Below are 25,393 nucleotides of genomic sequence, written 5' to 3'. Positions count from 1 at the left end.
ATTATTGTTGGATTTTTTAATACAGAAATAGTGTTATTTCAATTAGAGGCTTACAATGTACAATCCTGTTTCATTTTTATTTGTGCCAAAACAAGAGACAAGAACACGTTGGTCAACTGCATTTTGATTAAGAGTCCAACAGTGGTTTCAGATGTTTATGCACTAATTTCATTGACAGCAGGATTGATTACATTTGTACATTCAATGAGAATCTGTCTCAAAAAAAACATTAAAAAGACTAAGGACTCTTCTTATTCTAACACCCTTTTTACACAGAAAATCCATTTGCATACATGAATAAAATATATACGAAGGATACAAAGACCAACTGCACAAAATTTATGTCACCTTGACTGCTACAATATTAAAATGGAAATTAGTCTTTTAATAAAGGGACACAGTTGTGACGCAAAAAGAAACAGCTCTTCTCCTTTCCCATAGTTTTAACTATATATAACTCAGTGAATACAATTTTCAGAACAGACCTCTATTTCACCTGTCCATTGTTTTAAGAAAGTAAAAGTTTAGCTCTTTATCAATGATTATAACACAATTTCCTATCCTTTCATATTTTACATACCAAAGACCAAAAGAGTTTATAATTTCCAAGAATGCCTTGTGGATTAACTGGTGCAGCTCAGAGCTGGATATGGATAATGCTGAAAATATCTACTGAAAAATATTTCTTTAATGGTGAAAACAATTACTTCTCTTAACTCTTTAGCATGCAATTGGATAAACATCAAGGGACATGTGCACAATAGGAAACTGTCTTGTAATTATTAGTAGCATCATCTTTCTTCCTTTGAACTATTAACAAAAGCTAATGTTAAAGCAGTTATGAAGGACCAGATTCCCTACTCCCATTTCAACAGTAGGATTTGCCTGAATTAAATGTTATAAATGCTATCCTGTGAAAGTGAAATTCTCATTCCACATTCAACATCCAACTCAAATTTCAGCCTCCAGACCTACAGCTGGAGTTCTGTGTAAATGCAGCAAAGGACACAAAACAAAACCACCTCTTCTTTCCAGAGGCTGCCTCTCTCAGGGCCACGTCCTAGAGGAATGACGCGCTCACCATCCTGTAATACCGCGGCTGAGTCGGGCGCCAGTTATCAACCAGGGGGTGATTTGGTTCATTCTCAGCGTTCTTGGAGAGGCTGCGGAGCTTCGCCATCTGCAAAGAGCAAAAACTGAAGTGTCCTGATGGAAATCCTTTGGGATCAAATCCACAGCCCAACAATTAAACTAAGGAGGCTGTTCAGCTGTGGAAGAAAGTCTCCTTCAAAGTTGTGGAGATGTCCTTCACCCCACCAACACAAGAACTGTACTCTGTTCTTTTCCAAGCAGTGATACTCTTAGGAATAGTCAAAACAGAAAAATGAGTCTATTTGAACAGGACCATAAAAAAAAGTGTCATTTAGGTACTGTCTACAGAACTGTGTACAGCCACAGAAACTATGGGAAGTACTCAGAAAATATGAATACAGCAGTACATGCTATAATAAACATCTCCTACTCTAACCCTCTTTAGTGCCTGATTGTTAAGAATCCTCTAGAATTACAAGGTTTTGAAGCTGAATTATAAACTAATTGTCCATTTTCATGGTAGGTCTGTTGCAGAGGATATATTTTGCGGCAGTGACACAAGAAGTTCATTAATAACAGGAACTGGAATTTAAATCTGGAGGAAGACTTGGTCAGGGTTTCAAAAAGTTTGTAAACAAGGCCTGCAGCTTGACTCTCCTTGGCCATACCAAGGTATATTTCCTTTTTTGAGGGATGCCATATAAAGAGTTCTGCCCATACTCGCCAAAGCCGTTTAACAATCTTTCTGCTGCTTTCTGATTTTCAAAGGATGCAACAGATATGTACAATCATTTGCTGTCACTACCACACACTTCACTAGACCCAAGACACATCAGCTGTGATTCAGACACTTGAACCTATCCCTGTTTGAATGACTCACCGTGAAAAGCACGCACACATTTCCTGTGTAAACTTGAAAGCATAGCCCCACGCAGGGCACACATCACTTTTGTTCGCCAGGAACTTCAACACACTGATGTATCTAGTTTTAAGTACAGACTTCAAGTCCAAGCTGGACTTCAGTCCAGGTTGTAAAACCTGGGTTCACTGTGAGTAAACTCATTCCAGTTTATGGACTGAGCTAGCTGGGGCATCTCAACATTACTCTTCATTGAACAGCTCAGAAAAGCCAGTGTCAGTCTGCCTGAACAATGATAAGGTCACATTTATAACCAGCATAATGTGCATGCCATGGATTAATATTCTGAAATTAAATTTCAGATTTCAGACAAAGAATAATTTTTATGGGAAGAGATGAAAATTGTTCATCAGTCGTTTTAATACTAATAAATTACTATTGGAGAAGGGTGCTGGAGTTTATTATTTGTGGAAGATCTGCTCTACTCAGTAAAAAACCAACATGTATTCAGGCTACAATTACATAAAGATGAAAAAATTAGTCTGCAATTAGACAGTTACTCCACAGTTAAATTCCTGTTCTTTCATTAAAAGTAATCTGAGCAGCTAGGCCACCCACACTGTATCTCACTGGGATTTCTGGTGAATTGATTTTCCTGCAGAGCACTGATTTGCAGCGACTGCACTTCCCCTTGTGGCTAATATACAGTTACCATCTGGCTGCAGAAGCATCCAAGAAATCCACCACAAATGCACACACACTTAAAATAATCACTATTAATGAGGCTGCTATGGAACTACACTGTCTAGGATTAGAAATAATTGGCAACACAATCCTCTTATGAATACATTATTTAGAGTGCAGGCACTCTGGAATGAGGGAAGCATTTCTATTGTATTTCTAGGCAATAACTCACACGCTGCCAATTCTGCCTGAAAAGCAGCTACCTCAGGGTAAGAGCCAAGGTCTTGTTTTTATGTAGTAATTTCGTCTTTACTTTAAAATGCTCCATTTTTTCTACATGAGGGACAGTTAAAGAACAGTCTGTATGTTTCCCAAAACTCACCAATTTTGCAACAGTTGAGAAAAAGACCATGACCCAAACACAACTGTAGTCAAAAAGTCTTTTCATGAAGCTGGATCAATCATGTGATTACTTATTTATTTTAAAATGCAGTTTAAATCAGAGATGCTCAATAATGACTATGCTTTTCCTTATATAATCTGTAGCTGATCTTCTCTAATATAAACATCTAAGATGATTCATTTTGTGGAAACCAGTCACACCATATTTGTATTTTTCACACAAGTACCCACTTTAAAATAGCCCCATATTTTAACTTTTGGATGTACAAGGAAACAGAAGGTAGAGCAATTCAATAAGCTCTGAAAATTAAGCTGTAAGCTATATGAACACATACCATATTTCATCTATTGCCAGCTAAGGTTCTCATCACACCTGAGTTGTATTAAAAAATGTAGAGCCACTTAAATAAAATGAATATAAATAAATAGAAAATAAAAATATTTCATTTTTGTGATAATGTGCACAGGAATGAATACACTAAATACACATTATCATCTTGAAAACCTACAATGAAAAGTTATGTATCAAAATATATCTGCATATTTTGGTCCTTTGGTTAATATTAATGTGCTTTTTAACCTGGAGCCTTGAAATTTGTGGTATCGTATCATTATAGCCTCGTGACTAGGGGAATAACCTCAGATGACAAAACTGGCTTGTGTGGTAGGAGTAGAATCATAGGCTGAAATGTGCTCAAAGAGGCATTCAAATTCTATTTTGGGATTGGGGGGAAATTATGAGGGGAAATTAACAGGAAATTCTTCTTTACAGTAAGTGACCAAAGAAGTTTTTGACAATAACAGCAAATTATAGTTAGCTGATGTTGCTCCAGTTCACAAAAATTTAGCTGGTATGCCTTCCAGAAACAGGTATCAAACATGTAATTCAACACTTCCTACTTGCATTCCCATCTGCAACCCAGGGCAGACAGAATCACTAATCCCATTACATTTGTATTCTGACAAATTATGTTTGAAAGAAAACTCTTACCATCTACACTGTGGTATGTTTTTACTGATTTAAAAAGCTCTCTGATGTCTCTGGGCTTGAACTACCATGGTGTTGGATGCAGGCTAGTTCTTCACTCGTCATTTAATCCTGCAATTTCTCACAAAGCCAATGATTGTTTTCCTTGCCAAAAGAATAAATGCAGGTTATGGCATGTAAATAAAATGAAGGGGAAGTTTACCTGGTCTGAGCTGACTATGATGGGCTCTCTAAGAATAATCCAGGTAACGCACTCTTCACAAGGTGGAGTAGTGACAGATCCGTGGTATGTCCAGTAGTCATGAGATTTAGGGAAAAGAATTGAAGGATCGAAGTTCGGAAAAGGAGCATTTTTCCCCTTTCAAATAAAAACAATAACACGACAAAACTGAACAGAAAACTCTTCAACAAATCTAGCCAAGATTAGTTTTCAGCTCTGTTATTTTAAGAAACTGAAGTGACTCAGATACTTCAAATGCATGAACTGAGGAAAGTAAGCACAGATCTACACGAGATATAATGTTGCAGTGAGATAGGTGGATGGAATGACCCTCACAGGGGGGCCCTGTGAGAGAAGCATGATGAAACAGGAAACTCCATGGTGCTACTTCTTGTACCTGAGCTAACTCATGTGAAGCAGCGTCCAGTACCAATTTGTTTCACTCATTTCTGTGCAGAAATATCCTCCTTCTGGCCTCCTTTCTTATGGAAATTCTAGGTATTGAATATTGCACAAGGTCACCATATAACAAAGTGAAACAGGTACTATTTTTATAATATTTGTGTGAATAACAAGCAAGACAGTCTATGAAATGTGAGATTTATCACAATGTTATCTAGGACACAAATGTCTAGTCAGTGGCATTTCCAGAGATCCATGTGGTAGCCCACATATAAAGATCAAATAGATAAATTTCTAAACATGTCTTTTATTTGGCACTGCCCACTGAGGTTCCATGCCTAGTTGTTATGTGAGCAAAGACTGGGGAAATTACTCATTTTTGCCAAGCCCCACTAAAGTCAAAGAAGGCTCATACGTAAATGGAAGAAAGGACTTTTCATGTTAAGGAAAAGCTACCCATGATTTTGTTCCCAAATATATTCTAAAAATGTTGCAGAGCAGAATTCAAAAACTAAAGTCAGACTGCATGGGGCTATTTTGTCCTGAGACTTTGAGCAATCTTCCTACAATGAAAAGCTCAACATCATTACCTTTGTTTTGATAGCATTTATTTCTTCAAGAATTCTCTTCATCTCTGGTTTGGGAGTTTCCCCTACCTGTAAAGAAGAAAGTGTGACCTAAACAAGGAGCTCTGCTTGACCAGCTTTTTTCTTTCTCGTATTTTTCTATATGAGCATCTAAATATATATCAACTATACAATTATAATGCATTAATCCAACCTATCACCCCTACCAGCTTGGTAAGCTATGTCTTCTGTTACCTCTGCCCATACCCCAACAGATATTATGATACAAGGGGGAAATTGTATCAGTACAGAAATTTTAGCCTAACAGGTAATTTCAAAACACAGATTTAATGGTCAGATATACTGTTTGCAATTGCTGAGCTCAAAAAAGACATCCAGCTTTCTATTTCTAGTGCTGTCTCTAGTGACTATGAATTAAACAAGAGAGCAACAGCTAATATTTCAGACTAAGGCTGCATGCCCCTAAAAGGACTTTAAAAAAAGGATGAGTAATATGTATTGCCTGTGAGATAGTTTTGTTTGAGAGAAAGTTCATGAAAAACCTAGAAGAGATACATGTCCTTGAAATCTGTCCCCAGTTAGCAAAAAAGACAGCTGACCGCTGTTGGTCAGAGGGCCACTTCTGACACATGTCCCCATTCCATGAGCCACATAGTGACACAATAGCTGCAGGGACAAGTGTGTGTAGTTTTGGATACCACTTGATATAATATGACTCACACTCTGCAACTTCAAAAGGATACGTTACTGAAAGTCAACCCTTTCAATGTGGTAGGATCCCTAGAAAATATACCCAGAGAGTTTCACTTTTTTTTTTTAACCCTCTAAGAACAGAAACTCCATTGTATCAATGCAAAGAAGGGTTGCATGCTTCTACTTACTTGCAAAAATATGGCCAAAACAGCTACCCCATCAGGTCTTCTCTTAGCATCAAGGTAATTACTGTATTTGGGATTCCAGTGTAACAAATGTAGCTTGGAACAAAGAAAAATATGTTAAAAAAACCCTCATTATTCAACAGCAAGCCATCAGAGACTGAATTTACAGTTCTTCATATAACTGTGCGAGTTTGAGGCAACAAGGAATTATAATGAGGCCTTCCAAAAAAGAGGAAAAAAAAACGGATAGCAAAGTCATATATACCTGTCATACATTATTAATTATACTATTTGCTTTAAAATACACTACAAATATCTGAATAAGAAATTGAAAAAAAAAACTAATCTCATGTTAAAACTGAAGAACAAAGTCACTCAAGTAAGCAGGTAGAACATGCAGTTCAGACATCATCTACTGATATGTGATTCATTTCCATCTGGCATTCAAATTACAGCAATTCTATCAAAGAATTCATATGAATGTCATTCAGGTATATTATTAGTCTACATTTCTAATTTTCTTTACAATCCCAAAGTGTTAAAGAACCAAGGTAATTCATTCTTCCCACCCCTTTCTATGACTGCAATTTTATATTCTACTACAATTCTGTATTTTCAGAATACTGTTTTAGTAAGTTTGGATTGCCTCTGAGTAATTCAGTATTGCTGTGCTGTTTCACACCACACTAGTGCGAGAACACGGAAACCTTTGTTTCACACAGAATTTTTCTTTTTTCCTGCTGTGAGAATGACTTCAACCTGATTCATGTTTATAAGAATCGATGGGAGTAAGAATAAAAAGGCATGGATAAATAAATAGACAGAACTCCCTGAAAAACAGATAAATAAAAATTTTATCCTAGCAGAACAACAGTGGCAAATTTTATTTTGCAACATGTTTTAAAGTAAGAAGTGGTGAGTCTTACCTCTCCTGCATACCTCACTCCATTCACAACGTGCTCTGAGCCGTGGTCGTCAGACGAGCCCCAGTGGAAGTGCAGCTGCCGCAGCCTGTAGACTCCTGGAAGTGGCCCACCTCTCAGCACTGCAATTGATAATCTGCAACAGCATCAGACTCAAGGATCTCCCAATTCTTTTAAATTAAACCCATATTTTTCTACAATATTTACACATGTATTTACTTATTTGCTGTACAGAAAATCTGCACTGATTTTTGCCACACGTCAGGGAACCACCTTCAGCCACATGCACTTACAGGCAGAGAGAACTTTTGTGTCTAGGCTTTCACTACAGTCACTAGACACCACTGATTTAATTCAGCTGCATAATACTTTCTGGAATGGTGACAGATCTGGTCCAGGAGCTGTGCAAGAACTGTACATTCTAAACCAAAATCTGGACGCAAGGGGAAATAGATTAGGTGATCCAACATGCCATGCGATGCCTGTGTTTTGGTAAATGAAGTAACCCCTAATCAGAACAGTCAAGCCTCTAGAGTAATTCTGCTTGCCTTAAAGTAGACACTCAACAGACAGTGACCTGAATTGCTCTCTGGACTCCTTGAACTCCAACTCTGTTGCCTCAAATGGCAGTTTAGATATAACCCATCAACTTTTAAAATCCCACAACAAGACACCTAAATTTAGATGTCTTCATCTCTCCCTGAATTGAACCTAGGATTTGCTGATGTGAAAGCACACAAACATAATCATGATTAAGATCAACTACTGAAGGGCTAAATGATAAACAAATTCCCACAAAACACTACAAAAATGGGTATTTTACTGCAGGCTATGACTTATTTGTTTGAAAAGTTGTGAAATTACTGATGCTGCTTCTACACCAATGGCTGGCCCCTCCAGTTATAGAAGAGGAGAAAGAAAGCAGTAAATAAACCAGAGAAGTAATCACTGAGAATGCAAGCTATTTTCCTAAAGAAAAGTTCAGTCTGTGATGAATGATATCTACTATTCTAAATAATATCACCATTTTAAAATAATATTGTAAATGAAGGTGGTCTATTTGAAAGGATCAATGAAATAGAAAGAACATTTTTACATTCACCAGATACTAAAAAAATGTTCAATTCTCATTCACTTTTTTTGAGAACAGAAGTTATAGCATTCCTATAAAACATTCAGCAGCTCTCAAGAACAGGTCTTTATATGCCAGAGAAAAATATTCTTCAGTCTGAAAATGATGAAATCCATTATCATCTCCAGAAATACAGCACTAAGACTTGAGCAAGCTGTTATTCTCAATGAACTCCTTTTACTTCTTCCCACAGACATTCAGTACTGTGGTGAACATAATCAGGGTAAGAGTAGTAGCTGACAAGGCCATCAATTCTCCATTAAAATAGATCTGTAAGGCCAAATAATCCTCTTTAGGGTAAAAATATGTCCCTATTTCCACTGATGGGCCATCAGCAAGACATTTTTGATTGGGCATTAGGTGAAGCTCTGCATCATCTCATGCCAACCCATCCCAGCTTAACTCATCTATAAATAGACAGTAACTTTTACCTAGCACGCTTTAGGCAGAAAGGATGATGCAAACAACATCTGCTGAAGGACAAAAAGTTATTTCCTTTCTTTTAATTACAAATGTGTAGTATTGAACATATAAATACATAAAATGACAATGTACATAAATGAATTTTCCTGCATTTTCATTTCAAAAAGGGAAAAAGTGAACAAAACCATTACAAGAATTAAGTTCTCCAAAATTTAAAATATTATGTCTGAATAGCTCAAAATTAGTAAGATTTTTCTTTTTTTTACAGCATGTGCTTTGGAACTTAAATTCTAAACATATCTTGATCCTCTTGGGCTTTTGTTTTTAATACTACAAAAATGCACAATCACAAGACAGAAAAAGAATATAAAATAGAAGTTTACAAAAGAAGAAATGATATCTTGACATTATTTTCCAGCAATGTTAGTATATATTATTTACATGAAACAGGGAATTTTTCTGACAATTATTACACAGGAAATGTTCACCTTAAATATCTGAGAATCACAGCAGAATTATCCAAATATAACTCCCTTAAACTTGCTGTCATTAAGGTAACATGGCCAAGGTGCAGGAATACACAAACCAGCTCAGTAAGATGGAGGAAAAAAGTATTCACACTTTTTTTGGTGCCTTACTGTTGCAAGCTCTCATCCCATTGCTCAGTGACTGACTCTGGATGGGTTTGCACATCACCCTTAATGACCCATCAGTGCCTGATACCAGACACAAAAATGTCACGTCAGGCTTGCCCAAATTCTGTGCCCCCACACATCCACACTGAAGAATGATCTATCACGGAACAATCCTTCATGGACACACACACATGGACATCTGCTCTGGAAAAAAGCTCACCTTTTATCTGATCTGTCATCAGCTGAGCAGCATGAGACAAAATGGGCTAATAAAAGGATGGTTTTTTTTTCACTTTCAGTGTAATCACTAGGGCAAGGGCTGCACAGAAGGATGTAACCAAGCCAAGAAAACTGTCTCTCACACTGTGCCACAGAAAAATGAAGGTGTCATGCAGCTGAGTGGAGATGGCTGCTCCACTTTACCTTAGCTAGCTGGATGCCCTTGACAACAGAAAAGTGACAAGAAGCTTTTCGAATATGTACATTCACTTTCTGAACAGCTTCCATAGCAGTCTGGTTGTTAATCTGTGCTAATGTCAATTGTCATTTGCCCTCACTAAAAGTAAAACTGGCGGTTATACCTACAGAAATGTCTTCTCTGTTTGCTGTAAAGGCCGGTGAAAAAACTCACAGAGAACAAAACAGACTCATGAGATGAGCTGTGATTATCAACATGAGAAGAAATGACTGTTCTATGAAGATTTATGATCTCGCATCCTGTCAAATTCATAAAATGAACTGGTAAACCACAATTTAATTAAATTAATGATGTACTAGTGTATGACAACTGAAAAGACACATTACCTTTGTTATGCTGCTTCATAAGAGAATCTAACAGTGCAGTACAGAAACCACTGCTGTTTCACATCAGTGTCAGATTTCAAAGTCATAAAAAAGCCTCTGCTCAAAAGAAGGGTCTCTGTACTGAAACTGTCTGGCTAAATGCAGGGATAAAATGTGTTGCCTAAAAGATTTTGGAACTCAAATTTCAGTTCTCACTGAAATTTTCTTTAAGCAAGCACTGAATATATATGCAGCAGGATTACTTTTGTTTCTATTTGAACTTTATACTGTTTTAAGGACAGACTGGGAAAGAGACGTGTCAGACAGAAGTCTGTCAGCTTGTCACCCACCCTCACCTACACTGTAACATATCTTTGCCAGTTTTGTGCTACTGGATCACAGCCTGTTAATCAGTGAGCTCCCAAATCGTTGTCTGTGATCTGTGTAGGGCTGAATAGGTGGCTGTCCGACCTCCAGAAGCAGAAAACTGAGAGTCCTCTGTGTAGCTGTAGCCCTTGATTAGAATTAAAAGGTAAGCACTTTTAATTCCAACAATAGAAGTTCAAAGTTAACAGAAGCTCAAATCCCAAATTCCTTCTACCCAAGTATAGGACCAATACCTTCATGCAGACACAACAAATGACAGATGTGTTGTTACACTGAAGGAAGAATTTAACATTGCTGCCTTTTGCCTTACACTGTACAGCCATTGAGTGGTACCACAACTACAGAAGTACTGGGAATTAGTGGTGCTATTCTTGTAACAGCTACTGGTTTTCTCCAGTGTAAATTCAGCACACAAAACGTTAAGTAACATTTTGCAGGACTCAACCAAAACTGGAATGTCTATGGAGAGACTTCCCACTGGCTTAATTAGAGTTACTTGGGTTTGTCCTCACTCTATTGTAACCAGTAAACAAATGAATGTTTTATTTACCGTAAGTTGATAATCAAAATTTCATTTGCAAAAATAAATCAGATTTCCCACAAAGGGATATTTGAGGAAATGCTGGCCACAAGCCCTAGTCATGCTAAAAGAGCTGATTAGCTCCAACTTCTTACAGTAACTGTGTCTAATTGCTTGGTTTTGTTTTTTTATTTTTTTGCATCATCCACTTTCAAAGTCCTTTGATAGGAAAGGTTCTGAAAACAGCATCAAGGTAACCCTGTAAGAATGTGTCCCTGCACTGAGGTACTCCAAGCCTTTAAATGTCATCCATCTGAAAGCCAGTAAAAGAAGAAGTAAGAATCTGTTTTGGTTGGTATGTCCATAGGAAGTGCCAACCAAAACAACAAACAAAGAGGGAAGATGAAGCAAGGTTTCCATGAGACATAGCCCTAGTGTATCTCTCCCCAGCTGTTCTATCTGGGTTCCATTACCAGAGTTTTGTATCTTTACTGTTTCTGAAACAATCAAACACTTTGGTGTAACCATGTAACCAAGGTATTACAATAAAAGCCAAAGAGTCATTAACTGTAAGGAAGTTATGTATCTCAAAGAGCTTCAAGACAATAGCCCCCCCAGTTAGAAGTTCTCAGGACTTCTCTGATATGAATATTTTTTGAATTTCAGAAATAAACATATTCTGATAGTGGAAATAAGACTTCAGCCCTAATTCAAACCAAAACTGGGTCACTGCTGGATCCAAAAGAGTATCTGAATTGCCAATCAGACCAAAAAAACATAGCAGTGGTAGAGAAGGTTTGATTTCAGCTCCCAGTTCTTCCCTTAATTTTCAGACTCCAGCCCCCACCTGCAATCATTTTACAGTGCATAAGGTCCATCTACATCAGTATAGTAAGACAGGAAACTGAGTCCACAAGAACCCATTAACTTGTATGGATAGGCAGCAGAGGCATGATACTGCTCCTACAGCAACTTTATCAGTCAGCAAAGCCAGCAAAGCTTTCAGTTTTGTAGCAGATTCTCTAAGTTAATCAGACTGGAAACTGATTAGCTGGAAGTAAATTCTCAAATTCCTTCCACTGGGCTAATCCCAAACATAAAAGTAACAAGGCCTTTTTCAATCTACTACCTGAACTACATTGGATGGCACTCTAATTGTTTGAATTTAAGAAACTGCCCCCAGTTCTGAATACTTCAAGTGTTCGTGGCAGGATACACAATGGATATACAACTTGGGACATATGCAAAGTAATTAATTTTATCACTCACCTTGCAATTTATCCAGCAATCTATTTTATCTAAACTAATCAAAATCTAGACAGAAGTAAAGATATGGGTATGACCACTATGACTGAAAAAATTACAGGAAAATAAATGAAGCCCTTAATTTTCTGGTTAATTCAGAAATAATTCAGATAGAGTGAAAGACACATACAGAGACAGAATGAATATCTTTGTTCCAAAGAAATAAAAGCTTAATTCCTATATGATTGCTATTGCATATGTATGTTTTGTGCAGCTGGTGGTTCTTTTACATAAAAAATAAGGCACTGTGCATATCATCAAAAACTGAAAATGTGTTCAAGTCAGTGGGAGTATGCACAGTGGAATTCGTCCTGCAATTAGCATTATATTAGAGAAAGAACACCACCCACAGACTCTGCAGGCAATGGTATAACAAAAGACACATAACAACAAACACTGAATGTTTCTTGACTTCAAAGAGTTGAGATATACACCTACTTTTTTTGCAGTGAGTCGCTTTTTATTTCTGGGATCAAAACACAACAGTTACCGAGCAGTTAATCTGAAAAAAATTTCAGAACATTCTGAAACTTTCAGCTCTTTGTGGTGAGTGTTGCATCCATGCTGCAGATTGCTGTGCCTGGATACTCCCTCCCATTCAAAATCTGAATTATTTTAACAATAATTACACTTTTATTTTTATGCGAAAGATGCAACTATTGATATATCTGATGCTGTTCTAACAAATGTAACAGATGGTAAAAAATCGTAATAGTAATGGAGATCTCATATGCCACAGCTACATTTCTTTACTTGTGTATCATTCTATATGACATTAATAATATTTTTCTTCAAATAACATTGAAAACTCCCACTTTGCTAGAAAAGCAACAAAACTCTTGAGTGCATAGTAATTAGTGAGTTTTGATAGCATATTAACTATTCGTCACCCCAAGACACTAGTCCAGCTTATATACATTTTGATCCTCAGTTTCATGAAACCCAAGTAATTAGTCAAAAATCTATTAAATTAAATCAAATCCATGTCCACATATACTTAACATGAAACAATCTATTAACAAAATTTCTCCTAGTAATTATAGCTATCATTCCTAATTATATAGAAAGTGGAAGTTTTAATGCAAATAAGAAGTAAGTCTGTTCACTGTATGCTGTCATAGCTGTAAGTGGATAAGATTTTGGACATGAAACCTGACACAATTAAATTTATCAGCCCTATTATCTTCATTAAGACAAAACCTCACGAATGCCAAAAAGATTAAATACCGTGATGTTGTGGCAACATCTAGCTTGTTACTTCATTTATCACAAATTACATGGTAGAGTTTTTAAATATTGTATCTTAAGATGAAAATAAGCAGAAGCTGGGCATCTCAAATAGGTAAAATGGAATTCAGTTCTCACAGATAAAGCCTGGGCCTCCTTCATCCTAGAAAGCAACATAACTGCAATGACTTTTTGCAGCCCCAGAAATTTATCTTGCAACTTAATTCACCGTGTACTGAGTTTCTCTGCAGCTCTCTCCATTCCCTAGGACTTCACCAATGAACTTTAAAAGGAGACCCAGACCTTTCCCAGCAGTAGCACAGAATACCAGGTTAGAAAAAGCTGTACATCACACACAGGCAGTACACAGAACCCTTGAAACAGCCTGAATATTCAGAGCAGGCTCTTCCATGCAAATTGAGAAACAGTCACTCACGTATAATGACAGAGATGGAAACAAAACGGACCTGATCTATCGAATGAATCATCAAACACAACTCTGCAGGTCTTCCCATTATTGAGGATGGTCTTAGCTGCACCAGGATCATAGCTAGCAAACCATGGCAGTAGGGAACTATCATAATGCACGTCTTTGTTATTGATTTCGATTGGCGACTGACGGCGTCCTTTCGCAAAAGGATAGTTTATGTGCCACTGATCTGGTCCTACAAAAAAAGTACAGAGAAGTATAATGAAAATCTTTTCCAGAGGGATATGAATTTTACTTGTTACAATTAATGCAAGCTTGGCTTGCTTAAGTACAGAACGTCATTTAAGTGTATCAACAAGTAATTGCCTAGTTGATATTCATGCCCTATCAAGAGTTTCACTACACAAAAAGCAACCAGATTGATTTCTAGCTGGAATACTGGATACTTCAAGTCCTTCAACTGAACCTAAACTCTTACAGTAACCTCAAGACTGACTACTAGAAGACTGATAATATGCCAAGGAAGCAAACCAGAGGGGTATACTCCAAGTCCAGCAGTGGCTAGAAATATGATGGGATATACCCAAATGATTCAAACGTGGCACCATGTAGCCATATGGAACAAGAAAAGGCCACTTATCCCTGAACACACCAAGAATTTGAAACATGGATTTAATAATCACCACGGTTTTACCAAGAAGTTCATGTGGGAAAAGCCTGACCAATGCTGAACTGTTCTTCCTGCAGCAGAGAGAGCAGGAACAAGAGAGCAGCAATACCTCAACCTCTCCAGGCAGGCGGGCCTGCAGCCCAGCACTGCTCTTCCTGAATTAGGGCTAGCCTAAAGCCAGATTTTACTGATACGTCCAATTCTAATTTATATTAAGACTAAGGGAAACTGACTTTATTTAACTCGAAGACCCCCTGCCATTGACCTCTCCTTCCACCTCCTGCGCCTGGAGCCGCATCCCCGCCGCGCTCCCTCGGGACGCGGGGCCCCGTTCCCCCGGGTGCCGGGAGCAGCGGGCCGGGCTCTCACCGTTGTCGCCGTCGTAGCCCCAGGGGTAGTAGTTGGGGTTGATCATGGTGCGGTGCCCCAGCCTCCCCCGGCGGCTCTGGTAGGACAGCGGCCTCGCCTCACGGCGGCTTTTTATAGACTCCCGCCAAATGCATGCCCGGCCCCGCAGCCCAGGGCCGGGAGGGCCCCGGGAGCCGGGGGCGGGCAGAGCCTCGCACCGCCCCCCCCTGCTCCCCGGGAGTGAGGGGGAAGGAGCGGCCCGGGACAGCGCCGGGAATGCCCTGCCAGGGAAAAGGGCTGCCCTCGCCTGCCCCGGCAGCGAGGAGATGGGGATGCAGAAAAGCACCAATGTCCAGCACTAGGCACGGGCAGTGCAGGAACAGCTTTCAAATTCCAGTGAGATGTGTACGCATCCAGGGCGCTGTAGCCTGGCCGGGCGCTGCAGTGAGCGGTGCCGGTGGCAGGGAGGCTGCGGGGATTTCAGAGCAGAAAGCCCCTGTGGGGCGAGGCCCGTCCGGTTCGGAGGGCCCGGGTGTCCCCGGCAAAGCGCACTGAGCCGCGCTCCCCGCTGGGTGTGCGGCCTGAGCCAGGGCCAGCGGGGGTCCGAGCAGGAGTCCAGCTTCTGCGTGCCAATGGCTATCGCAGGTTCACACCCTTCCCTAGGAAATTCCCCTGTATTCGCCTGGGTTCCAGCGCTGCTCCCTGCTGTGCGCTCTCCCGTTGCGTTCATAAACAGCTTCCCTGCAAAAATTCAGTGGCATTAATTGCTCCAGCCTTTAAAAAGGTGCTGCTTCCTCTAGCGCAAGGTTTCTTGGTAAGTGGAAATCGTTAAACGAGCTGAAGGTCCAGTTCTTGCCAGCTCCAGATAAAATTGTTATTATCAAATTAAGCATAGGATTTGTTTGTTTTGCTTCAGCTCTAATTCTCCTTTCATTTAGCACGGTGTTATGCATCACACTGCACTTAAAATTGTAAGCATGCTTGCTAGCAGGCGTGTTCCTTATGTGACACATAGAAATCAAATTACTTCTAAAAATATTTGTTATTCTGACACATAGAGAATTGCCAGATGAGATAGAGAAGACAGAGGTTAGCACCAATGGTGTAAAATGGATGAGGGGCTGACTAAGTAGAAACACAACACTGGACTGAAAGGTGAAATACTGTGTTTAAATTTTAGAAGACTTTCTGTATAGGAAGGAGTGAGCTACTAATGAAGTGAGGGAAAGAAATACAAGGTAGTTGAAGAAACATGCAAATGGCACAGGATGGAAGTGTGGAATCGTGCAGAAAAAATCAGTATCCCTTTCCACTGTGTAAACTACACTGGGTGAAATTTAGTAGCTGAAAGTGCTACATGGTGGTCTTGAATCATAGCCCTGGCTGATAGGCTTTTTTTCTGACAGGAAGTGAAAGGAAGAAGAGTGGGTCTGTTTGTGATAACATGTCAATAAGCACTGCTCACAGAAATGCCCAGGAACGAACCAAGGACATGTCACTGGAGCTGAAGAGACCCTGGTATGACCTCTGAGACAGGTCTGTTGGCCTCATGAAACTGAATTACGATGAATTGCAACAGGTGCAGGGGAGACAAGGCCATTAAAGAGCCTCTTTTATAAGATGAGACTATAAAAGCTTAGTGTGCTTTGCATAGCAAACAAATGGTAAGAGGGTAAGTGACAGCTGTCTTTCGATGTACTTCATCAGAGAGGTAAACACCAGCAAATTGTAAGAATTACTGAAGCTAAAGAGAAGTGTTAGCCAATGAGCAATTATATATAACTTTGCTGTGAACAATTTGAGCAAGAAAACAGATCAAGGTTTGGGACCACCCAAGGTATTCCAGTGACTCTTGCAATATTTAAACTGGAGACATGAACAAGGTACACAGGAGCTTTGTATTTATATCTGGCAGAGCACATATTAATTCCCACCTCTTCCTCAGTTTTCACTTCCATTTCTGAGCATCTTCTCACTGCCAAGACCCACAGACAAGTCTCCAGATTGAGAGCATGTGGCATAGAAGTACTGTGTCTTTTAAACAGACTTTAATGGGCAGATTTGAGGTTGTACTTTACAACCTGGGTAGGAAGACTCACAAATTTTTAGATACTGAAATTTCTGTGCTGAGCTCTAGGCACAGCAGTTTTTCAATCAGTGTTTGTTCTGAACTCCTTGACATTTAGATAATCTAAAAACGACTGTGAAAGGAAAGAAGAAGCAATCTAAGAAAACATTTTAACATTAGACACTTTAGTTCAGACCTTTAAGTCAAATAAATAATTTATTTCTGAGGGAAAAAAAAAAGTCTTTTTTATATCTGCTTTTACTGAGCTCTTTTTCTCTAGGCCTTGAGAATCATTAAGGGGACCAAGTGAGACAGGAGGCTTTCTTCTGGTTTCTTCTACTTTGATCTTCCTTATTCAAAACAGTGTTCTTAACAGTGTTCTTTCCTCTTCCCTCTGGATTTTGCTCACTTCTGCAAGCCTGACTATCTATCCTGTGTCTATCAACACCTCTCCAGATGAAATACTCACTCATTTCATTATCAGAAAAGACCTGTGTAGAATCCCTTAAAAACACTGCTCTTCTCTGCCAGTAAAAAGAAAGCCTTTAAAAGTCTTTGCTATGCTCTTCATTATTGAACATGGTCTGTACAAGAGAAGTGTTTTAAGAAAATCCACAGATGGCCTAGAGGACAACAGTCTAGATTGAATTTGGTCTCAAGCAGAGGTGGTTTAAAAAGAGAAGGGGAACAGCTAGGTAGTCAGGAACACTGGGAGTAGGTCATGGTTACAAAGAATAATGAGGGAGTAAGAAATAGGATTCCAGGATTCTTGATAATTCATCCCATGCACAAAAATCCCAGAACCTTGACTTCCAACAAGTTTTGTTGTTATTATATCTTGATGAGATACAGTAAGTTATTTCAGGGCAGACCACAGATCACAATTTGGTGGGACCCCTCTCTGTGTTATAACCAATAAATCTACTGCTGCTTTAGATAACGTTAAAGTCAAATTTATGAAAAAATGTAAGATAGGCTTGGTCTCTAATTTTAAAGTGATTTAAAGCATAGTAATTGAGTTTAAAAATGAAGAACATTCAGGAATTGAGATTAATATTCACCAGACAGCATCTATCCATGAAAAAATAAACACATAAATTCAATACACAGATTCCTATGAAGTTTCTAGTTAGTTAGCCGTTTTGGTGTTGCTGCAAACATTACCCAGACGGCATACATGCGGAAATGTAAGTGTCCCTTTAAGCATGGATCAGTCTGCTCATGTGTGCTCTAGCACTGAGTTGGAATGGTGTAATCACATCATAAAAGCAAAGTCTGCCTGTCTGCTCTGAAAATCCCACAATTTCGTTGCTCCTGTTCACTTAAGTATAGTTTTTATTAATTTGCACTGAATTTAAAGTGTAAGTCAGAAATGAAAAGGACTAGTCCAGTGTTAAACAGGTGATTAAGTTTACCAGGATAGTTTTCTAAAGCTTATGTAAATGTTTTTTTTTTCAATCCTCAGTAGTAAGTGATGTGGTAAAATTCTTGCTCTTAAGATCCAAACACACATAAGGAAGGTCTGGAAGAGAAACCCACAGTCTTTATTAACTTAAACACAGTCCCACTTCCCAGTCTCAAATGCCCCAGCTCTTACTCTTCCTCTGACTGTGTTCACTGTAGTGTGTCTTTATCAGAATATGTCTATGGTTCAAATGCTTTTAAATATTTCATGAAATGGTTTTGATGTAAGATGAACCTCAGCTCTATAAGATTATGGTCCAGATCCTGCACCTTCCCTACCTTTGCAGAAGAAATGAAATATATCAGAACTTAAATAGTTGTGCAGTATAGCTAGCGAGAGGCAAAGTCCTAGGACAGAAAGTGCAGCATGAATCCCCTTTCCTTACATGTCATGGAGAACACAAAAGCTCACAGAAGCTTCTTCTGTGTCAGCAAACTAAAAACTCTGAGGAACATGATGGGAGGGTAGATCTGCAATTGTAAGGATCCATCAGCCAAAGCCTTGATACTACTGATGGTGCTGGCAACAAAGATACGAAAATTACTTCCAGAAATAGATGAAGAGGTTGCGTTTGCTCATGTTTCATAACTCACTTCCAGAGAGTGGAGGAGGTTGCTATTTCTAACTATCCTGACAGTGATTCCTCCCAAATGACTTTATTTAGGCTTTGCTCAAGGGACCAGGAATTAGTGCAAGATCCTTGACTGATTTAGCAGACTATCACCTCTGTATATTGTTTCCATCCTTCATGATTATTCATCTCTCCTTTTGGATGCATAAGACAAAAGATCATTAACACTAGAACCTGTAGTCTCATTTTGACCAAGTACAAGGATAATTCCTGTTCAAAGAGGCAAAGGCACATAGTTGGCCAGGAGATTTAGGTTGGGCAGTTATATTTACTTCTCAGACATATGCTTGGACTTTACACTTCAGATGGATCTTTTTCCACGTAATACTAATCACCTCTAAAACTAGGGATTTGTCAGTGGGGATGGAGAAATGTTTGAAGCTTATTCTGAATTTAAGTGCAGGGCATAGACAAATATGCTTTAATAAAAGGCTTTCATTCAAATCAGATTGATACATTCATCAATCCAAGAATTACTATTTCCCTGCAGTGGAATTGTCATCATTCCTGGATTTAGATGTGTAATTCCAAAACTCATCAGATCAGAATGTATAAATTTTGTTTCAATTATAAATGTAAAGGTAAATTTATTCTTTCAGGTTATCTCTATATCTCCCAGAGATCTCAGCAACTATGATGCTTTCATCTCTATCTACAAAAATTCCACATACTGTCATTTTGCTGAAAAAAAGAGAAAAAAGAGACAAAGCTCTGACACAAGCCAGCCACACAGAAGGTCAAGTTATAGAGTCAGTGAAAAGACTTTTAATGTGTAACCACAGAAGTTAATGAACACCAGCCACCTTCTTGCATAACAGAAGAGTAAAGTTTAGGTAGGTTCTGTGGTAATTTAGTAATTTCTGTTATGACATCTTGGAAGAATCAGCTCCTGCTGCATTAGGTTATTACAGGATTCTCATCCAAAGAATCTTGTTTCTTGCATGTTTTTTTTTAATTTAGAAATAAATGAAGAAAGAAATACAGAGACTGAGAAAGTCTACTATTAAAACAGAAAAATTGCTTTTTCCATTACCAGTTGTATCAATAGCAATTGCAAGTAAGATCAGACCTATTTTTCATCACATGCTGCCACTTATATAGCATACCCCAGTTTTGGCTTATTCATAAAAATACTGATACAAACTATGTCATTAATTTAAACATTTACGCTTCTCTCAGATAGTATATGTTTTTTCCTTTGCCTCTTTCTCCTTATCCTACATTATTTGTGCAAGGAAGAACAAGGCAATGGAAAAGCATTGGTCTCAGGAGCTGAGCCTTTGCCAAAAGGCTGTGCTTACAAAGCCCGTGCTCGCTTCCCTAGAGTTATTTCTGCAAGAAATGCCAGGTCATGCTTTTACAGCTGTTTAACCCTCAAAATAAACTTTTAATATAGTATTTACAAAATGGAACACAGAGTAGAAGGAACAGAGAAGAGGTCTGTGGGAAAAATTAGCCAACCTATCTATAGTTACCAAATTGCAAGCAATGAGGGTACAGCAGGTACTTCACGCTATCTTCAGAGCCCTTAAATGTTAAGTTTTGTGATGAATATACGGAAGTACATAAGTAGAGGGAATTTGAAAATCCTCTGAATATTTTGTAGATCACCAAGACAGAGCAATAAAGTCATACTTAATGTATCACCAGGAGAAAGGAATGAAGTCCCACTTCACAAGAATGGCTGCCAGCTGCTTCTAAAGGAAGCAGGCAAAGTTATCTATAGTTTTACTTGAAGAAAGAAATACAGAAGTAGTTCAATTGTTTGACCTTTATTGAATATAAACACACAAAAACTTGAAAATCAGCTGACCACAGCCAGAAAAGTGATTAAAAACCACTAAGCAGACATTTGTTATTTCATTATTATGAGTCAACACAGTGGAATATTGCAGCTATCAATTACATAATCTTTTAGGAAAGTGAATGAAACACTGTTTTTCAAAAGGATATACTCAAAAAGTGACATTTTAGTCTTGCATTTATATGTGAAAAGCAACCAATTGGAATAAAATCCCAGTGTTGTTAGTTCTTACTGAACTAGTAGTCAGTAGCAGTGCTACAGTACGCTTGCTATTCAACCTGAAAAGTATGGATATGCAATAGAATAAAAATATGAGGGAAATGTGCTGATAAATGAGAGGCATTTTAGTACCTTTAATATATATAAGCTTGCCTAAAACTGCTGCATATTTCAAAAAATTGTTGGGATCAGCATCACATAAGCCAGTTTGCTGAATGTTATGACATCATGTTGATGACATTTCTCTTTGCTTGGAAGTAATGTGATAACGATGGAATGGGCAGCACCATAGCACTCCAGTAGCCTAAATAACTCTGCAGTTTTCTGCAGATCAAATAAACAGCCAGCTGGTCACACCAGTTAATATTGCTCTGCCCAGCTATAAACTGAATATCTTCCCTATTCATCTTCCCAATTAGGCATATTTTCTGATAAATCACTGAGTGATTTATTGGCCAAGCGACAAGACAGAGAAGGGAAATAAAGAGAAGAGGGATATGAAGCCTCTCTTTTGTCATAAGGAGAATAGCCTGGACAAGGGACATATGGAGCTCTTGCTCTTGTAAGGAGAATGGGAACTAAGCATGGTGAATGGGTTACTGAGACTGGTATAAATCCTTGAGGCAAGCAGAAAAGAGAAAGGGGGCCAAGTAGTAAGGAACAACAGTGAAGAAAAAAATTCTTGTGCTACAAGAATTATTTCTATAATGATAGAAGATAGGCTGGTTGCCAGGAGTCTATAAAAGAGAGAGGAGAAAATGAAGGTGGATTACAATGTTTGTGAGTGGAGAAGTGACAAGGCTAGATGGCAAGGTCAATAAATACATGCTGTAAAAGTAAAATGCTCCAGTATACACAGAGTCCCCATCCTTGAAATTTTGTACACCTATGAGCAAAAAGAGACAAGTCAGACAGATAATAACATTTTAGATTAACTTTATTCCGATACCATGAACAAGATTTGGTCCACCGGAGTATCCATTATTTTTCTGGAAGGAAATTTCATTTGTGGTATTACTGGCAGAACTTTAATGGTCTGAACAATGGCACAAAATATACCCTCAGCAAGTTCAAGGATAAAATCATGATTTGCTATCCAGAAGAACGCAGACAGGCTGAAGAAATGGGATGACAGGAGCCTGCAGTTCAACAAAGTCGCTGCAAAGTCCTGCACATGGGGAGGACGGGCTGGCCAGCAGAAACTTTTGCACAAAAAGATGTGGAGATCCTGGTGGGCAACAAATGAGTTGAGGCAGCAGTGTGCCCTTGCTGTGGAGCTACAATAACAAGAGCATAGCCAGCAGGTTAGCAGGAATGGTAATTTCCATCTTCAACTTGTGCAAGTGTTTGTGCAAGTAGTTCCTTCTAGAATCTAATTTTGAGCCTGCTGTTGCAAGAAAGATGTTGAATAGTCATTGCAAGTGCAGTGGAGGGCCAGAAAGACGATGGGCTGGAGCACAACAGGCAAGGAGAAGCAGAGCTTACTAGATTTGTTCAGTCAGTGGAGCAGGCTGAGATATACCTGCATTAACTGTGTTTCAGTGCAGTGCCGGACTGCAGAGCAGTTGCACCAAATTGCAGAACTGTTTTGGAATTACTGTTTTGTGCCTTGTGCAAATATTAGTATATCTACCTTCTATTTTAATAAGGAATGTGTGAAAAATAAAAAAGCAAAAACAGAAGCTGCAGAAAGCAACATATTGTTTTGCAGCGGGTTGTGCATAGCATGCCTGGCACCGTGCAAAAGACATTCACACAGTGCTTCTCATTGGGCATGCCATAGTTGGTGTGGCATGTTACAGACAAGAAGCCAGTTTGTCATATGCCTTCCACTTCACTGAAATTTGTGCCAGGCAATGGAAAACATGGTAGGCATGAATGGAAACCTATCAAGAGTGAGATCTTTGTCTGCCAAAATAAGAAAAACAACGTACTGAGTTGAATTATTTTGCTATTATGTCACAATCCCTGTTTTTCCCCCAGAGTTTCTATTGTCAAGGAACTGATACTTACAGACTAGGAGTATATAGCTTTATAAAATATCTTTCTGCCAGGATTTAGTATGGTTTTATTGCTACTCATCTACAGAATCAAAGAACTGCTATGGCACACTCTGCTCCGCCGCTTACATTATTTAAAAGTGCACAGAGACATAATCTGTACAGAAACAAGAAAAAAAAGAGCATATTTTGTTAGTATCGGTATTTTTGTCATGTTTGGAGATAAAAACTTTTATACATGGATAAGGTAGAAATAAAAGCCCAAGTAAACTTATCTAGGTGAATGTTAAAAATGTGTTGGCACTCTTGGCTGGAATGCGGGTAAAGCACTTGGCCCATTTCAGCATGTGCTCCCATCTACCCACTATGCAATGCAGTGCAGCTACAACACATAATTGTGAGCTCATTGGGATGCTTTCTGAATGCCATCCAGGCATTTCTGTCAACTGCATCGTTTTGCCTGCTACCTTTCAATTCCTTTCAAAGCACTGGAAAATACTTCTTTTTGCAAGCAGACACAGACACACACATGCACATCACCCATGTTTAATTGTGGAGCCAGCAGGTTTGCTGCAGTGACTGTACAGCAGTTAGGTGGAACAACTGCAGCATGCCCAAGAGGTGTATTACTAGATGGGTGGGGAACCATCTTAGGGATAACAGCCATTGGTACAGTTGAGATGGCAGTGCAGGATAATCCAGAAACGTGCATTTCTGTAGAAAGATTGTACCTGCAAAAGTCTGTCTGGTGATGAGATGGGTCAACCAGAGAGCTGCCTAGCACAGGGAACTTCTAAAGAATTCCAGGAAGCTTTGCAACTTTGTCTGCCTGCTAGGGCAAAAAAATCCAACAAGTCCACATTGGCTATGCCAATTGAGTTTGCAGCCTGCAGTGATCATCTCTCACAGAAAGAGAAGCAGCCTGTTCTGGAGCAGACTTGGGTAAGCAAGAAGGCATCACCAGGAGAAAGGTGGAAGGCGGCCCCCAAAATCCTCCATCCATCCATCTAGAGGAAAATTCTAGAACAGACCCTGCTGCTAGAGACAACCCTGGCACAAGTCAAGCAGTAAGAGCCATTGAGACAGGCTGGCATAATCTCTCTAGATCTTATCAAGTCCATACAAAAGAAGCATAAGGAGGAAGCATGTCCACAACAAGACCTGATGCTTGGTGTATAACACTGGTTCATAGATTATTTTGGAAACTTAATCAAGAGGGATTTCTGGGCTGTGGCCAGTGTAATCCTGTATGTAGAGATGGGTTTAGCCTTATGGTGAAGACTCTGCCATTTCCTTCCCCAGCTGCAACCAGAGGTGGATTCCAAGTGAAGTAAATGTAAATAAGTAATTTGCATGCTTTAATTAAGTATCCATGCAGTATTGGAAAGATTACAACCAGATCATAAATTCCAGCAACTGCTAACAGGATAGATGGATTATACGGAGCTTCCCTGTGACAAGGCACAGATAGGAAAGCTTCTGCAGGTAATACTGCCCTGTGCGCTCTCCATCTGGGTTGTTTGGCAAAACTCCACGTCTTAGTTTAAGATTATATGAATGTTCTCACACATTCTCTTCACCAGTTCCATTTCTGTGCATCAGATAGATCACATAGTGAATCAGAAGCTGGAGCAAGGAGATGTTCAACAACTTGTCTTTTTCTGTCTGGGTATAACCAGGCACTGCTATGGTGCTTATTTACTGGTCACAAAAATTTCTTTATGCTTGTATAAATGGAATTCATCTGCTCCTTGTGTTCCCTTGCTGACATGGGAATATGTGCACCCACATTCATGAAGTCTATCCAGGCAACAAATTTTAGTGCATGTCTTTTATTCAACAGCTCAGTCACAGTAAATATTGCCAAGTGAAAAGATTGCTCACTTGAACAGGTGGATTGGGAACTGGACCCTACGTCCTGTGATATGAGGATACAAACACAATGGATTCACTGTTTAACTTGAAGTTTTATGGTTCTGCCCATATTGTTGCCTAGATGCTCTTGTGAAGTTGTTCCAGGAATATCTTTTCCAAATCATGGGAATTCATTTCCTGATTAAAGGCATTTTAATACACTAAGAAGAAAAAAAAAAGAGAGCTCTAATCTAGTGTTGCTTTTGTTTCAGCATTTAAACAAAAACACCAGAAAACACTGAAAACTTATGTAAAAATGGCAAACCCTTCAGTCAGATTCTGTAAAATGGAACACTGTGCTTCCAGCATGGAACAGAGACTGGTAGGACAGCCAAGCTCAGCAAAGTAGCAAAAGCATCAGATTTTTTCAGGATTCAAAAAGTGACTATTTAATGGC

At 38.9% G+C, this 25,393-nt stretch overlaps 1 protein-coding gene across 1 annotated transcript; it reads right to left on the bottom strand.

Moving 5' to 3' along the window:
* Positions 1-19: 19 nt before the first annotated feature.
* LOC116999525 (carbonic anhydrase 3-like) lies at positions 20-15,086 on the bottom strand. Its single transcript, XM_033066325.1, has 7 exons — positions 14,917-15,086; positions 13,915-14,112; positions 7,039-7,157; positions 6,116-6,208; positions 5,238-5,303; positions 4,228-4,383; positions 20-1,180 (listed from the first exon to the last, which is right to left on the bottom strand). The coding sequence occupies exons 1-7, from the start codon at positions 14,960-14,962 to the stop codon at positions 1,061-1,063; spliced, it is 798 nt and encodes a 265-aa protein (XP_032922216.1). The 5' UTR covers positions 14,963-15,086; the 3' UTR covers positions 20-1,060.
* Between the last annotated feature and the right edge of the window lie 10,307 nt (positions 15,087-25,393).

Source organism: Catharus ustulatus, chromosome 1 (genome assembly GCF_009819885.2).
Source record: "Catharus ustulatus isolate bCatUst1 chromosome 1, bCatUst1.pri.v2, whole genome shotgun sequence".
Classification (NCBI taxonomy): Eukaryota; Metazoa; Chordata; class Aves; order Passeriformes; family Turdidae; genus Catharus; species Catharus ustulatus.
This window is presented reverse-complemented; position numbering and strand designations above follow the sequence as displayed.